This window comes from Lampetra planeri, chromosome 11 (assembly GCF_965212315.1).
Source record: "Lampetra planeri chromosome 11, kcLamPlan1.2.h2, whole genome shotgun sequence".
NCBI lineage: Eukaryota > Metazoa > Chordata > Hyperoartia > Petromyzontiformes > Petromyzontidae > Lampetra > Lampetra planeri.
In genome coordinates this window covers 9,254,191-9,270,776 of record NC_136117.1, presented here as the reverse complement: position 1 = coordinate 9,270,776, position 16,586 = coordinate 9,254,191, and the positions used below count along the sequence as shown (strand labels likewise).

General features: G+C 43.1%; 1 protein-coding gene across 1 annotated transcript; it reads right to left on the bottom strand.

Annotated features, from left to right (window-relative positions):
* Positions 1-3,643: 3,643 nt before the first annotated feature.
* Positions 3,644-15,987, bottom strand: HSPA14 (heat shock protein family A (Hsp70) member 14). The gene is made up of 15 exons (XM_078598772.1): positions 15,886-15,987; positions 13,676-13,756; positions 13,304-13,386; positions 12,683-12,731; positions 12,279-12,384; positions 12,081-12,171; positions 11,863-11,967; positions 10,986-11,147; positions 10,242-10,397; positions 9,753-9,855; positions 8,397-8,462; positions 7,613-7,762; positions 7,103-7,276; positions 6,152-6,222; positions 3,644-4,822 (listed from the first exon to the last, which is right to left on the bottom strand). Exons 1-15 carry the CDS (start codon positions 15,940-15,942, stop codon positions 4,744-4,746), a joined length of 1,533 nt encoding a protein of 510 aa, XP_078454898.1. The 5' UTR covers positions 15,943-15,987; the 3' UTR covers positions 3,644-4,743.
* Between the last annotated feature and the right edge of the window lie 599 nt (positions 15,988-16,586).

Below are 16,586 nucleotides of genomic sequence, written 5' to 3'. Positions count from 1 at the left end.
CTCTCCCGCCCCCCCCCTCTCCCGCCAGCTCCTCCCCTCTCCCGCCAGCCCCCCCCTCTTCCGCCAGCCCCCCCCCTCTACCGCCAGCCCCCCCCTCTCCCGCCAGCCCCCCCCCCTCTCCCGCCAGCTCCTCCCCTCTCCAGCCAGCCCCCCCCCCTCTCCCGCCAGCTCCCCCCCCCTCTCCAGCCAGTCCCCCCCTCTCCCGCCAGCCCCCCCCCCCTCTCCCGCCAGCCCCCCCCTCTCTCCCGCCAGCCCCTCCCCTCTCCCACCAGCTCCCCCTCTCCCGCCAGCCCCCCCCCCTCTCTCCCGCCAGCCCCTCCCATCTCCCGCCAGCCCCCCCCTCTACCGCCAGCCCCCCCCCTCTTCCGCCAGCCCCCCCTCTCTCCCGCCCCCCCCTCTCCCGCCAGCCCCCCCCCTCTCCCGCCAGCTCCTCCCCTCTCCAGCCAGCCCGACCCCCTCTCCCGCCAGCTCCCCCCCCCCTCTCCAGCCAGTCCCCCCCTCTCCCGCCAGCCCCCCCCTCTCTCCCGCCAGCCCCTCCCCTCTCCCACCAGCTCCCCCTCTCCCGCCAGCCCCCCCCCCCTCTCTCCCGCCAGCCCCTCCCCTCTCCCGCCAGCCCCCCCCCTCTCCCGCCAGCCCCCCCCTCTCCTGCCAGCCCCCCCCTCTCCCGCCAGCTCCCCCCCACTCCCCCCCCCCCTCTCTCCCGCCCCCACCCTCTGCCCCCACCCTTTCCCCCCACTTCTCACTCCCCCCCCACCGGCCCACGTGACTACCACGTGCTCTGCCTCGACCCTCACTGACACGTGTCAATCATCATCATACACACGAGGGAATTGACCGGGGCTGAGCTCCGGAAAACGAAATGTGCACTTTGTTTCGCCGCTGGATTGGGGCCACACATTCAATTGTATTGTTGCGTACAGCGTTACCTTGACTTTCGTCCACTTGACTTTCGTCGCTTTGCTCTTTCGGGCGTTTTCAACTATCACCACATTTCAAATTTCGTGCAAGCCCTTTCCTCTTGCGTCCGATTTCATTCTGAACTTTCCACGACGTTCGCGCCACGCGCCACCTTTTTCGTTCAGTCTTTGAATAGAAGTCGTTCAGTGAGCATCTCTTATGTGTTTATTCATATATTATTAATACACTTCTGTGATTATACTGTAAATAATTCATATTTTTGTGATAGTATAATACTACAATATTTATTTACGCAAGAATAAAAAAAAATTCAAGGTATCATTGTTTAGTTTTATTTATTGTTTATTTTTCTTTGATTTATGCTTATTTAGGTTTCGCACGCATGTTATATAGTTACAGTAGTTATTTGCATGTTAGTTTTTCGCAGACAAAATACATTTGCAAGCTCAATAAAGGCTCTGATTTGACATTCGTCCATGCTCTGGTCCCTAACCAGACGAAAGTGCAAAGTATTCCTCCATGGAGATATGTTTTCGAAGCTAAATGCCAATAAAAGTCTAGGTATGCTCGCCACAAATAGCACGATGTACGTTTAACACGTAGGCTTTCGCGACCAATATTATTCAAATACATTAAATAAGATAAATTACAATTCCTTATAAGGGAAACAAACACTAACTGATTACTAATGTTGCATAATCACAATAAAACACATTCCAAATGATTACTAATCTACAACTCGCATCGTAACAATAGCCTGATTACTAATCTAGTATATAATTACAACCCCCCCCCCCTCAAATCTTTGCACCTGATGAGTTAATGATGACGTCACCCTGCTGCTGCTCTATATGAGAACGGGAGACACAGCAGAGCCTCACCATTCTGGCGAATTGCCCGATGATGCTGGATGCAATTACCAGCGAAACGTCGTACTCAAATTGTAAACTGTTGTGGTTTCACGCTTCAACACACCGGTGGGCTTAAGCAGTGAACTAATTGTCTTTTGTCAACGTGACACTTTTTTACTGATTGGCCGTGTCGGGTGGTGGAGGGTTACGACACATTATAAATAACGCGATCTAAACCCAAAAACGTTGATTATGAACGATGTACGTTGTAAGTATAGTTAGATGATTGACCAAACTTTGCAATTAACTTCCCGAAAAGCTGCCCTGAATGTCGACACCAAGCCCCCCCACCCATCACCTCCCGTCCAGTGGCACATCAATTATAAAAACTTTATAGAAATATGCTGCATTTAAATGGTGCTATCCAACACATTAATAATTATCAAACGTAGTAACAAATATTCTGTCATACTAAAGTTTGACTTTCCATCATGTCCCGGTGCTTTGTTGGATTTTGTAGTCGAGGGCCATTCTGTCACAGTGGCCAGATGTTAATGACCTCGCGTGGTATGCAGGTCGTGGGATCGATCCCTAACCCGACACCTGTATATCTGGAGTTTGCATGTTCTCCCCGTGGTCGCGTGGATTTTTCTATCCTCCAGTTTTTCACCTCTACAGTCAAAAACGTGCGTTTAGAGTATTTGGCTGCTATAGATTTCCACATGGTAGCCACTTCGTTGAGCTATAATTTGTGCCCAGGTCGCTCCTGAAACAGAGCTATATAGCTCAGCCGGCCTTACCTGGTAAAATATAGCTTAGTATACTTGTGAGTGTATGGTCATGTTAAATTTGTTTGCGATAGTTGACTCAATGTGATAGCGAGTTGTTTATGGATAGCTTATTTGGAGAGCTTGCCGATTGCAGCCTTTGAACAATACAGCATTTGTGGATGGTTACACAAACCATGCGGATTAAAGGTCTATAAGCCATGGAAGATTTTAGACCCAACACACGTTGATATGAAGTGCATGCTAAAACTTATTTTAGCCCAAATAATTCAGGCAGAAAATAAACTCAATCCAGTACCATGGAGGAAGAAAGTTCTGATGGTTGTGACCTCTAATCCATTTCAAAATAAGTTGGTCTGTCAAAAATATATAAGCCAGTTAAGTATACGAAAATACAGTTCAGTTACTGCAGAAAATGTAGAAAATATAAAAATGCATGCTTGGAATATAGTTTGACCGAGGCAGGAAGTGAAGCTATTTTAAAATGGCACGGTGGACGGCACACCACCTTTCATTAAGCTTTCTAAATGCATCAAAAAGGGAGTCCTGTAAGAGAGGGCCCCGCAAAGTGTTTATAATAATCCTTAACGTACGTGCAAATAATGGTTTCCTTCAGATTCCGTTCCGATTATGTACACGTATGTACACGAACGTCATCGGAATGGAACGGTAAGAAAAACTAAAATAACTTTATCGGCAGCAAAGCTCCAACAAGGCCATGCGGGAGGGCATGTGGCAGTTTGGCACTAGCAAGTGTGGTTCTCTGCAGCGAGTAGTATCTTTAAAACCAATGGCAGTATGCCTTTAAATAAAATGAACGCTAACTGCTTGTGTTCAGAGATTCAGCGGTGAATGAGACCCACCCTGAAACTTGCAGACGTCTCGGAACGGGAAAGGGTTAAAGGGGTGGTTCAGGTAATAAACCCAGTGACTAACATTGCACCCAGCAATACTATAATTAGAAACTCCTCTTAAAGTACAGGAGTAGCCATGTAGTGGCATCTATTCCTGTACTGTTGCTTGAGCAGTTATAGCCATAACAGCACACACTTGAGTAATGTCCCCCAAAAGGCTGTGTGATCAATGCATAATAAAACTCACATTTATTAGACATTCCTGATAACATGAAAACGTTAAAAAGGAGAAAAAAATAAAGAGGCACACTCTAAGACAAAGCTTGCAAAAGTACAGCAATGAAATAGCTGTTACACACAATGTCACTACACACAGTGTATAGAAGCACCTCGTGTGCTTTTCAACCTCCATCATCGCTGAAGTGACAACATCTTTTAGTTTGATGCCATCAAATTAAAACCAGCAGTCGTGCACGAGACCTTCCGTCGACAGGTGTGGTAAAGCTTCATGAACACGTTCCAAAAATGACGGGATGGAACATTTATTCGAGTACATCATGTAAACTGTCATGTGCATATTTAAAAAAAAAAATCTGGCTGTTACAAAGCAAATTTTATTTCATTCGCTCCTCGTAGGTGACACTGTTGTTAAATAAATCTTTGTGAAAGTTTAACTTTTCATTATTAAATAAATGCCCTGCCTTTTACACTCAAATTAAACAAGGTTGTTGGATTTATAGTCTATTATTTTCTTAACTACACATTTCAATTGTCAGGACTTTAAACAGCCGTGGCCACAACATTTTGTAAGCAACACTTACATGCATGGCACTTGTCAATGTCTAAGTCATTACTGAATGGAAGGAGTAAATACTGTACATGTACACTTTACAAAATATACCGTTAGAAATGTAGAGCTGTAAAATGTACTGTTTGATATGTAATAAGTTTATTTAGCAAAAAATGTATCACTCCATTATTTAAAAAGTAACCGAGGACAATATTCCATGAAGCATCTTGCCCCACACAGAATTACTCCTACAGATATACTGTACACCTGCACATTTCAAATATTATTGACTATTTCTCTGGGCTGCTGCCTATACAATGCGTAAATGTGTTTTTTTGTCGGAGGATGTTTTTGCTCAAGAACTTATGTAAAAAATATTTTCCATGCAGGCTGGAAAATATTGCCCACAAAATCATATTCTGTACTCTTAGTGGACCAACAACTCATCATAGATGGTCCTACCAATTCAAGTTTTTTTTGTAACGTTTACAAAATCAAATGTTGCTTAATTTATGCTACACTAAAATCCTCAAGGCATCATATCACGAAGCTGCTTCCACAGTGACGGTTTCAGATGTTCCACTCAGCTGGTCTGTGCAGGTGATAAGCAGCGATCCATCCCTGTGAATGAATAAACATAAATTATATTCTGTAAAAAAGGTAAAATGTTCTAGGTACAACCCTTAGAGTACTTTTTCACACAACTTCTGGCACAGAAGGGCCTCCACCAGTCAGTGCCACTAAGAGGGTGTTTTGGCCTACTCTTCCACGCTGGCCAAGCTTCTTACGATAAGTGGAAGCGCACCTAGATTTTTTTTCCCTGCCCCACGCAACATTACGATTGACTGCGGTGTACCCGTTTATTCTGCTAGGAGGGCAGACACTGTCAGATGTAAAACCTTTCCACTTCCAAATGATGTGCCGAGAGACCTAAATGGCAACCGCTGGATGGCAAGCCCAGTGTGCTCACCATTACACCTTGGCAGCATTTCTGAGAATCAAATATTCATAACTCATGCAAGTGATATGCTGACATTACATTTAGGCTAAAGTGAACAAAAACTGTAAATTTCTCATAAAATGAGAAACAATGGTTAGAGATCATAAAACTGAGACAAAATAATTTAGTGGATTGAATCAAAACCCTGAATTGTCAGTTCATCAAATCACTGCCTGTTAATTTGTTAAATGCCTAGTTTTTACTATGATTATCTAGTCAGTCACTATTGTCCACAATCATTCAACCTAATAAAGCCTCGCATTTTAAGTCTAGTCTGCTATTACACCACTGCAGCATCTCTATATACTGCACGTCAGAAATGTGTGATAATTACAGTTAAAACACATTCCTGCGGAGGGAGCTGGTAGGAACGTTGGGTTGCTCGGTCAATGGCCAGGGTCAACGGCGGCGTGGTGTATTCCGCAAATATGCCCGACTGTGAGGGCGGGCACAAGCTGGCGTGAGTAGGTTAAACGTTGAGTTTTATGAGGACATCACGGGGTGACCAGCCCCTCCCCACCCTCCCCACCCAGCCCCCTCTCCTCTCCACCCCTCCCCATTTTTGGATGCACGACGGACGGACACAATAATCCCCTGTGGGCTGGTGTAACCAGGAGGTTCCTACCAGTATTATGTTTTTGTTGCACAGCTATACGATGGCATGAGAAAAGAAGCACTGTATAATTAATTATATTACCATTACAGCTCTGCAACAAAACACAGTTGTTTCATGAGCCAAAGACAATTATTTAAAGATTCGACAAATATATTTTAAACAAAAAAGTAGGATGTTCTTTTACTGAAACTTCCTCTACTGGCTCAATGGAAGAACTTTGTACATTAATTTTATTCGGGCCTCATAGGAACAGTAACATGTTAAAATTAATATATTCTTGAGAAATGCAAAAAAAAAAATCAGGTTCTGTTTCTGAAACTGCAAATGCACAAACCTCTTCATGGTGAACACGGTGGAGATGTCACGCAATTCATTCTCTTGTTGTTGAAGGTCTTTTAACACCAGCTAGACAAATGTAGAATTCAACCAACATATGACAGAGTGAAATATTCGCAATCAGAATGAATATAATGAGAAAACAACTCAATAATTTACACTGGTAATGCTGCTTGTTTTGAAAAGTATACACGAAATGTTTCCTGTATGACTCACCAAGTCTCAATGCTCTTGTTCAGCACCTTACATTGGAATGCTTGCGCAATTTGTCTTTAAACAGAGTTTTACATGCCGAAGGAAACCAGAATACCCAGAGGAAAATCTGTGCAAACGGGTCCATGAAAACATTCATCGAGATGTTTTCAATGGGTTCATTGGCTGTACACTGCAATTTTATGGCCACATCTCAGCCCAGTAGCTTTGGGAATTATCTATCGTGTGAATTAATGAATTGTTTATTTGATTTTAAAAAAATATTCTCAAATTCAATATATGTGAACACCCATGTACAATAAGAAACACCCTGGTACAAATGCAGTGCTCTAAATAGAATACCGATAAACAAATGCATTATTATGGGCACAAAGACTTGCACAGCATTTTAGACTACACCAACATCTCATTCTTTGCGCAGCACTGGTATTGATATAGTGGTTAGTGCACGGAGCTATGAACCCGGCAACCTAAGTGCACTTCCTCGCCACAGCTAACATCAGTGGTAACATACTACTCTTCCCTGCCCCTCTTTCACCAACCCACACTGATCAGTTTGAAGTATGGTATAAAAAAACTGGATGAATGACACGGCTTGTGGAGGCCTTTAACCATCTAGTGGACTGATAATGGCTGGAATTTAAATCAGAATGCGGAAAAGTTTGGTCTTTTCCGCACTATTCACATGAAAGAAAGCATACGAGTTCCTCGAAGCCAGAGACCCCCCCCCCCTCACCTGAGCCAGGTGCTCCCCCTCAAACGAGCTGCCTTTCGCAACCCCTTCGTACACATCCACGAGCACCGAGGGCAGCGTGCCGGGCGCCTGGAACACGTGTTGGCGGCGAGCGGGCAGTGGCGTGCCGACCGGAAACACCACCGTGTAGCAGTCCTGCCCCGCCTCGTCCTGCTCCTGCCACATCACCACCCAGATACAGGGTTTCAATACGTACGGCGTGCTGGCCGACCATGTCAATTAAACAACATTTATTTTTTTTACAAAATATTAAGGGAATGCATTGGCAGTGGTGCGCAAATCGAAGTTACATTGTACGCCGAGAAGATGAACACGCTACACATAGCACCACTCAGTTGAATCACAGATGACTGTGTGAATTCAAACCCAGGATTGTCATCAGTGTCAAGCTCAGTGCTTTTGAGCTGCCCAAGCCGCCTGAACACCTTGGGGGGAAAACTATTAAAGAAGGATTCACAAACCAAAGGGAGGCTGCAAATGCATGCGGGTCACCTTAACAAGGATGTCGAGAGAGGCGCATTCAATGGAGAGTGCTTCGGGGTCGAACCGCACCGCATCGCGGCCCAGAAGAATCCCCGCCTCGGCAGCTGCACCCAGAGCGATCACCTCGTCCACGGGGATGCTGCACATGAGCTCCGAGCCCTGGGCCACAGCGGCAAACCAGCAAGGCACGCACATTGTATTTATTGTATTTGTGCTTTGCTGTACTTTCAGTACGCATAACGATTAAATTAAAGTTCTTACATCAGTTCATGCAAAGCAAACTGCCCATAAGAATTTAGAACCATTATCAACTATAATGCTTAAAATGCACATGCTGTCAGTGAGACTAAATGATGATGTCATATAATTGCTATGGCCTCAATTACTCCAGAAAACAGTTTAATGAGAATTTAATGACTAACAGCTATGCATGTCCAACTGCAATGAACGAGTTTGTCAATTCCTGATGTATTAACAGGAATTAAAAAACAATTTTGAAAAAAACATAATACAATCATCAAGAACTTTTTATCACACGATGTATTTATCACATTTAGAAACGTGCGCTTTGAGTATTTGGCTGCTAGAAATTTTCACGCAAGCCACTTCCACTTGTGGCCAGGTCACTTCTGAAAAAATAACTATATAGCTCAGTGGGCCTTACCTGGTAAAATAAAAGAATAGCTCAGTTTTAAAATGTAAATAAGTGATTATTCATACTGTCGCGATATCACAGCAACCCCACTGTTGAGCAAGGCGGTGGGTGGGGGGCAATTGTTGCGCCGACACGTACCACAAACTGCTCTTGCAACAGCTGCTGAAGTTTGGGAATCCGTGCGGAACCACCGCACAGCACCACCTGAAGCAAACGGACAACCGCCGGATGTTAATCTTATTCAACATCAGCCATCGCGCCCCCATTCATTTTTACTCGATGTGGTTATTAAAGGTTCATGACGTAAAAATTAGGACTCTTTATAAAGTTGTGCTCGATAATAAAGCACATAGCAATACACTCTCCCAGTGATATTATGCTGTGATTTGAGGTTGGATTTTGACTGGAAGAACAATTATTTTTTTTGGGCTTGTACCATCTTATTTGTAAAGCCGGTCTGGCAGGTAATGTGTTTCTCATGTAATATGCGCATCTCATCTGCCTCATGTGTCATCCCATTTTTTCTCGCTTTGTTTGATTTCAATTATCTCATTTTATCTTGTTTCATTAACATAAGCGTACATTGGATTTGTAGAAACTGTTAAAGAATATATTCTTGCATATAAGATATAATGTATGCATCATAAGCAAAATATATTTAAATTGATGCAATAATTGCATTCCAGTATAAATGTTATTTTCAATAGTCATGTGTCCTTTTAATTTACTTCAAATTTAAATACCTAGCAAATTACATAAAGTACGACTGATCACTCATCGTTTAACGAGCAAACTTTAAATCTATCTGTGCCAAGTCTAACTATAGCCACATTTCATTTTGAGAAGAGACCGGCCGCGAAGACAAGGTTTGAATGCTCCAAACCTGCCTGATTAATATGAAGCTTTCATCAGCAGAGTTCAACTCTAATGGAGCATTAGGCCAATCAAAGATCAACATCTTCACATCACGTTTCAACTCAGCTCTGTTCCAGACCTTATTGGCCAAGAAGGAGTTATTCATTGTCAATAACTCCTTCTTGAAGCCACCACTATACACACACACATTAAAATGCAATAATTAATTTGTGCACATTCATTAAATAAAAAAATGTGATTATTTTTGTTCCATCATATTTGTAAGCAGAGCTGTAACTATGCACGGCCGAAAGAATAAATATATATTCTTTGATTACTTGATTTTTAAAAATTGCGAGCAATTTTAGCGTAAATAAAAAAAATACTTTTGCAAACAAGGTTCAAATTACGATTACGATCATAATAACTATAAGTCTGACCGTGCAATAATACACTTATACCAACTTACACTAACTACATCGACATGCATCAGTAATAACAAAAAATTCTGACACGGATCGAATTCAGACCAACCACAGCAAAGTAATATTTGGCTTGGGAATAATGCGTACAGGTCAGGTCACGGTAGTATTCCAACTAACGGTAGAGCCTGCATGAAATGAATGCAACTGCTCGTGCCTTTTGGAAGTCGCTGGTGGTGAGGTTGATTTGCGTGAGCAGGTCGTGGATGGGCTGTAGAGACTGCTGGAAGAGGGCTGAGCACAGGGAATCAAACCTTGCCCTGCAGGCACAAGGGAAAGTTACTGACAAAGGCTAAATTGTTGACATTCAAACGACACACACAGACTAAATATTTTTCCGAATAAAAATGCTAAACAATAGCAAATTTGTAAACCTGGGTGTTTAGAACAAAATATTATCGAGAAGCATAAACGCTCCATCTTGTGAGGAAAATGCTCATTTCAGATAACAGCTCTTTTGATTGCATTGAATAAAACTGCTGTTCAATTTAACATTTTTCAGGGCAACATACGATGCAAGCTGCGCTTACATTATAATGCTGATATAAAATGAAAACGGTGAACCCATCATACAATGACATTCACAACTTGCTTATCTCCACGTGAAACTCAATGGGCTGTGTCACACCCTGTCACACCCCCTCACCTCGTGATGTTACATTCAAAGTCCAGCCCGTCGTGCAGCGAGTCAACAAAGCAATTGGAGATGGCCATGGTAGACAGCACGTGCTTGGCCATCTCGGCGTGTGTGTGAAGCTTCATCATTGCTCGACTGTTCCCTCGCAGGTCCTGCCGATGGAATCTGAAACGGCAAAACAAGTGTCACTCTCATCTTCGCTTTCCACCTCTGCTCAACTCACGCACCCCCTCGTCGACATATATGATCAGTTTTCGTATATTTCCAGCGATAAGTCTGTCCTCTTGAAAGCGTCCGTTATTTAAACAAAGCAATAGTTAGCGCGAGACAATCTTCATGCTGGTGAATTGGCGTAGCGCATCGGACTTCATCGATTCCCTCAATTTCATTTGTAGCCATTAAGAATACGATTACAATGTGAAGTTCGTGTAATATTAGAAATTTTACTTGATGTCACACCGATTTATAGTGACCCTCTTAATTTAAAAAGGCGATTATATACTGTGGCTTTATAGCTTATATAGCAGTTTTAATAAATATATTGAGATTAGTGGGAACCATGTAGAGGCTTTGAAAGAAATTGTTGTCTACGATTCCATATTATTTCAGTGAAGTACTTAACTTTGCACGAGATATTATGTCTATGGCATTGCATTCAAAAGGGGTATTCAATGGGGTTTTCTGCTAGTACCCCATTATAAAAAGTGTTGATAAACGTTCAACAAAACAGGCAAACACACGAGTTACCCTTACTTCTGAAATTCTGTAGCCAGGTATTCTGCTAGCGCGTCCGTGAACTCCTCTCCACCCACAGTGTCGTCCGACACCGATCCCAGAACACGATACAAGCCGCTGTTTACTTCAACTGCTGTCGCATCCGCACACGTACCTCCCAGCTTGTATACAAGCACTTTGCTGTACAGAGCAAAGAGAAAAACATATACAGACAAAACCTCAATTAAATGGGACAATACATAACGTGCTTCATATTATTGCTATAGGTGCTGTTCAGAACTTACTTTCTTACAGAACTGCTAAAGGAAAAGCCTCCCCTAGAGGGAGCTCTGGAAAGCTCCCCACGAGGGTATTTGGCATACTCTTAAATTTTTGTAGAGATGAGAGGACACTTTTACTCCACCAGAAGGCCTGCCAATCAAGTAACTGTGACGTGCCCATTTCTACTGTTAGCAGCCACACTGCGAGATAGAATTAGCTGGTGACCTCTGGATTGCAAGTCCAGTGTGCTAACCACGACATCACATTTGCTCTATTATTCATAATCAACGTTTTTGGGTTTAGATGCGTTATTTATAAATGTGTCGTAACCCTCCACCACCCGACAAGGCCAATCAGTAAAAAAGTGTCACGTTAACAAAAGACAAATAGTTCACTGCTTTAGCCCACCGGTGTGTTGAAGCGTGAAACCACAACATTTACAATTTGAGTACGACGTTTCGCTGGTAATTGCATCCAGCATTATCGGGCAATTCGCCAGAATGGTGAGGCTCTGCTGTGTCTCCCGTTCTTATATTATAATAGCCACATTACATTATAGCAGTGCATCACTAATGAGCTCACAGTCCAGCTTAAGAAGATCCGGATAAGAATTCTCTAAACACACAATACATACCATTTGCTGTGGGAATTTTCCTGCCCAATTCCAAATGCCAAGAGAGCAGCTGCTGGCTCGCTTAATATCCGTAGGACATTGAAGCCTGCCGACTCTGCTGCTTGCCTGTAAAACACGAGGACAAAGGCAGAACGGAGTATCCAATCATTGAACTATAAACATGGATAAACCACAGAGCAAATACTTCGGGCTGCATGTACCACATGTGGTAGTCGTACCTGATTTCATCGACCTGCTGTTTGGTAAAATTCAGAGGGGTTGTGATTACAGCATCCTTTGCGTCTGCACCGACTGCAAACAAGGCCGTCTCTGGAAGAATTAAAATAAACGAAAAAATATAAATATACATCCATGTGTCATAAATACCAATGTACGAATTAAAAAAAAACGTGGAGGAAATATAATATAAACCAAACCTTTCATTTTCTGCAGTATGAGTGTTGCTACTTCATGGCGTGTGATGTGCTTTTTAACGGTGCCATTATTAATCGAAAAAACTGGACAGCCGTCTTTCTCAATAACCTGTAAGGGTAAAAGAAAAATTTGTACGGATATCTTTCATCTGCATTATAAGCCTTATCATTATTAGTACATTCAAAGTTTGAACACATTGTAATGAATCTATTTCAGTATATATAAAAAACATTTAAAGAGTATTTTAAATCGAAAGGACAATGTATAATGAAGAAATTGCTTTTCACCATTAATATAAAAAAACAATATATTAAATTACAGAACCAAATAATTTAATAAGCCTTGGCTATTGAAAACAAACTTTCCTGAACATTATGCAGGCAAGATAACAATGCTATAAACTTACTGGGCAACTGCTGCTGGATATGTATTTCTGTACCACATCATCTTCAAACCTAGACATAAACAACACAATTTGCAAAACAATAATCAAAAGGACACCATTCTGATTGAAAAAACAAATGCATTAAAACTGTAAGTACACCGTTTACCGTTGTGCTTACACTCTAGGGGTGCACCAAACAATTTATGACTAGGCTGTCAAATAGCATATCCCTTAGAAGTATTCTGTGAATAGTATTTTTGAAATGTATATTTCAATGAACGGGTATATCTATGTCACCCTACGTCTCCATCACCCTCTGTCTCTCTCTCCATCTCTCAGTGCAGTGTGTACGCCAACACATTCAGCCATGTTTCATGCCTCGGCTCAATATTATCGACATTCACATGAAATAATCAAGTTAATTTACACAGAGTTTAAGATTAAATACATGTGTACCCTTTTCTAAAGCCCAGAATCCAGAGTGAAACAAATTATCAAAAGCAAAAAAAATCAGAACATATTTGGTGCACCCCATTTAAAAATAAATATTTAACCTTTTCCTTCTCCTCACTTATGGTGCAGAGGATGCGAATTAACACGTTTAAATTGTAGGAAACCCATTATTGTGACCGAGAAACTTACCTGTGTCCCAAAATTCGTTTTACACCAACTACTGTGGTAGTTGCATTTCGAATCCTGCCTTGTTTAGCCGCCAGTCCCACAATCTGAAATTGAAATCAAGCAATTTAATTTTCATACTGCCAATTGTTCAGAAAATGTTTATAATATTGTACTCTCAAAAAAACGCACAATTTATTTAGCTTGGAAAAAGTTAACACACTTGTCAATAATAATGCATTGCTATTCTTAAACAATGTGTCATTTAACCTGTGCATCCTAGAATATTTTAAGCAACAAAAAAAAACACCCACACATAAGAAATGGTTCAAAACACATCAATTGCGCACTGACTTTTGCCAATCATTTATAGATGCAAAAGACCCCTCCTCTCACCTTTTCACTGTCACGGAAGGCCACCATTGCTGGTGTAACCCGATCACCTGCGTCATTGGCAATGACATCGGCGCGTCCATCCTGCAACACATTGTGGACACGACATTATAGGATCAATTAAGCAGCTGTCAGTTCAAAACACTGCCAGTACTACAGAGTGCTGACAACAGCAATAATCATCATGTACCCACTATTTCTAACACTATACCACTCATGAAAATAATGTTAATAAGAGCAGACATGTTAAAATACCAACCATATTTATGCCAATCTCAATTTATTAAACAACTTTTTAAGAATATAATTAGAAATATATTCCGATTGTTTACAAAATGTGGTTGTAAAATGCAAGACAGCACTTAAAGGTGACACTAATGTTCGTGCAGATCCTTTTGAAGAACAATGAGGCAAGATTTGTCTACCACCGCACTAACATGAATCCGTCCTAGGTTTTATCTTCCAGGGATTAATACAGACTGTGTGCAAATATATTTTTTGCATTAATTTGTTGATTCCATAGTTTTTTCATGGATTTTCCCTACCCTACAAACCATATGCAATCCCTTTTATACTCATTAAAATACTTATTGCAGTTAAATCATCAGCGTTAAATCAAATGGGTTAGAATTATATATTGTTATTTGTGAATGTAGGCAATTGGTAACAGGTTTATGTTCTGACCAGTTCATAGAAATATTCTAAACAAACGCCACCCAGAGGAGGCAAGTGATGGATTGAAATGTAGCAGTACCGATCCTATGATTTGAAAAAGAAAATGAACAGTAGCGTCTCATGCTATCCAGCATGTGGAGAGAGTTAAGATGTTATACACACAAAGTTAAGGATGCTGAAATACACTCCTGCGTGCACACCATGGCACTACACACGTAGCCGTATATATGAGCACACTGAGTAATACAGTTCTCCACTTTAAGTGACCAGGCTCTCATCAGCTTTCAGCTTAGACATGGTGGTAAATGCCTGTAATCTAGTACTCAGCCAGTAGTAATTGATGAATCAAGAAGCAAACTACTACTTACAAAGAATGGCCACAAATTGCAATAGATGACGCGGTTGAAAAAGTATTGCAACCCAATAAAGACTTTCCTTGATATACAAATGAAAAACATAAATAACTTTAGTCTTAATCTAGAATTGAAGTTTTCGTGACTGCAGGGATCCATACTCTTTGGATCTTTCGGTAAAGTCACGTAGATATAAAATAAAACAAAATAAATCACTGCTAACAACACCCTGGAAGCTCTTCTCAACCCCAACACGAATCCCAACCGCCAGGCGATCAACTGAGACAAGTGAGATAGAATGGTGACTGGAAAGGAATCTGAGAGCAGGGGGTACCTGAGGGGATCAGGGTCAAGACATAGGGAAGACCTGGTAGGACTGGAAACACCGCGCGGGCTCGGATATAACAGCGGGGGGGACCCCATGTGCTACGGGGAAACCAGGTAGAGGGGTGACACGTGGGGATCATGGGAGACCAACCCACAGAGGAAACCACGGGGGGGGGGGGGGGTGGAGAGAGCTGCATTAACCCCGGGGGCCCAAATGGCTTCCAGCGGGGGGCCGAGGTTTCATCCAGTGGTGACCCAGACTCAAGCGAGCACCAGGGGAATCCACGTGGAGTCAAAGAGTGAACGAGAGGGGGCCTATGGTGAGATGAGGGAACGACCAGGGAAGACAGACAGACTAGCAGAAGAAACAACCAGACGAGCGGATACTCAGTAGGACCTGGGTGAACACAATGAGTCTATAAATGACTCAATGGCCCGGCGGAAGAAAAAAAATATATCAGAGGACACGAGGAGACCAACCAACCATGACGAACCATGGGGAGACACAGGGGCGCCCATTGAGGCTTGGCGAGTCTAGAGAAGGTTAAGAGGGACCATGAGATACCAACTCAAATGAAGGGGACAACCAGGGAGTCTGTGTCTGTCATGAATGAACAGCAAAGCGCGCTGCGGCCCAGAGGCTTGCCCGGGATTTGGTTCCTGTAGGGCGCAGCGCATGCGGCAGGGAACAGCTGCGCTAGTGTCTCGGCCCAGCCCAGGCCTCGGTCAGGGTCGCGTTTCTCTTCACTTCACAGACCGCACACCCCAAGGTGGTGAGAGGAGGAGTGGAGGTGAGGTGGTGGGGGGGGACGGCAACACGCGCACACAAACAAAACGCGACATTCGGCGACGTCTCACCTTGTAGATTGCCACACACGCACATGTGCTGCCCAGGTGCACACCGACCGCCGCCATGCTGCCCGCAAACCACGTGGGGGGGGGGGGGTGCCCGCCGCACTGCCTTGTGGGATAGCCGGCGAAAAGCGACCGCCGCCGGCCAATGGGAGGGAGCGAGTCGGTGTAACGAGATTGCGAACAACAATTATGTTTAAATCCGCGCGATGGAATGAATGATGAATTGCGTTAATGTTTTAGGCGCGTGTATGTGGTAATTGTGAGGTTGTGGGAGGGTTTGGGTGGTGGCTTTGCCCATACAAGGAATACTGGGCAAGGGAATCGACGTTGGGGTTGCCTTAATAATTCCTTGCATCGATTAAACGGGAATCGACGTTGGGGTGGTGTTTTTCAAAACGATTCAAATGCTCGATTAAACTGGAATCGATCTGGATCAAGCACCGTCATTCCTTTGACGCGATTTGCGGATCGAAATCGACGCGTTGGTGATCTACAGCGGACGATTTGTGGATCGAAAAAGCCCAGCCCCACCCGCCCCACACTTTAGTCCGCCCCTTGACGCCGATTGGCTGATTTCATTTCTATAGACAGCGCCTTTATTAAAGGCGCTTTACACGGGTTATGAGTGAGAGGATAAGCTTAAGGTGATGCGGTGAATAGGGATGTGGTATGGGAAGAGAGGTTTTTGCTGGTACGGGGATTAC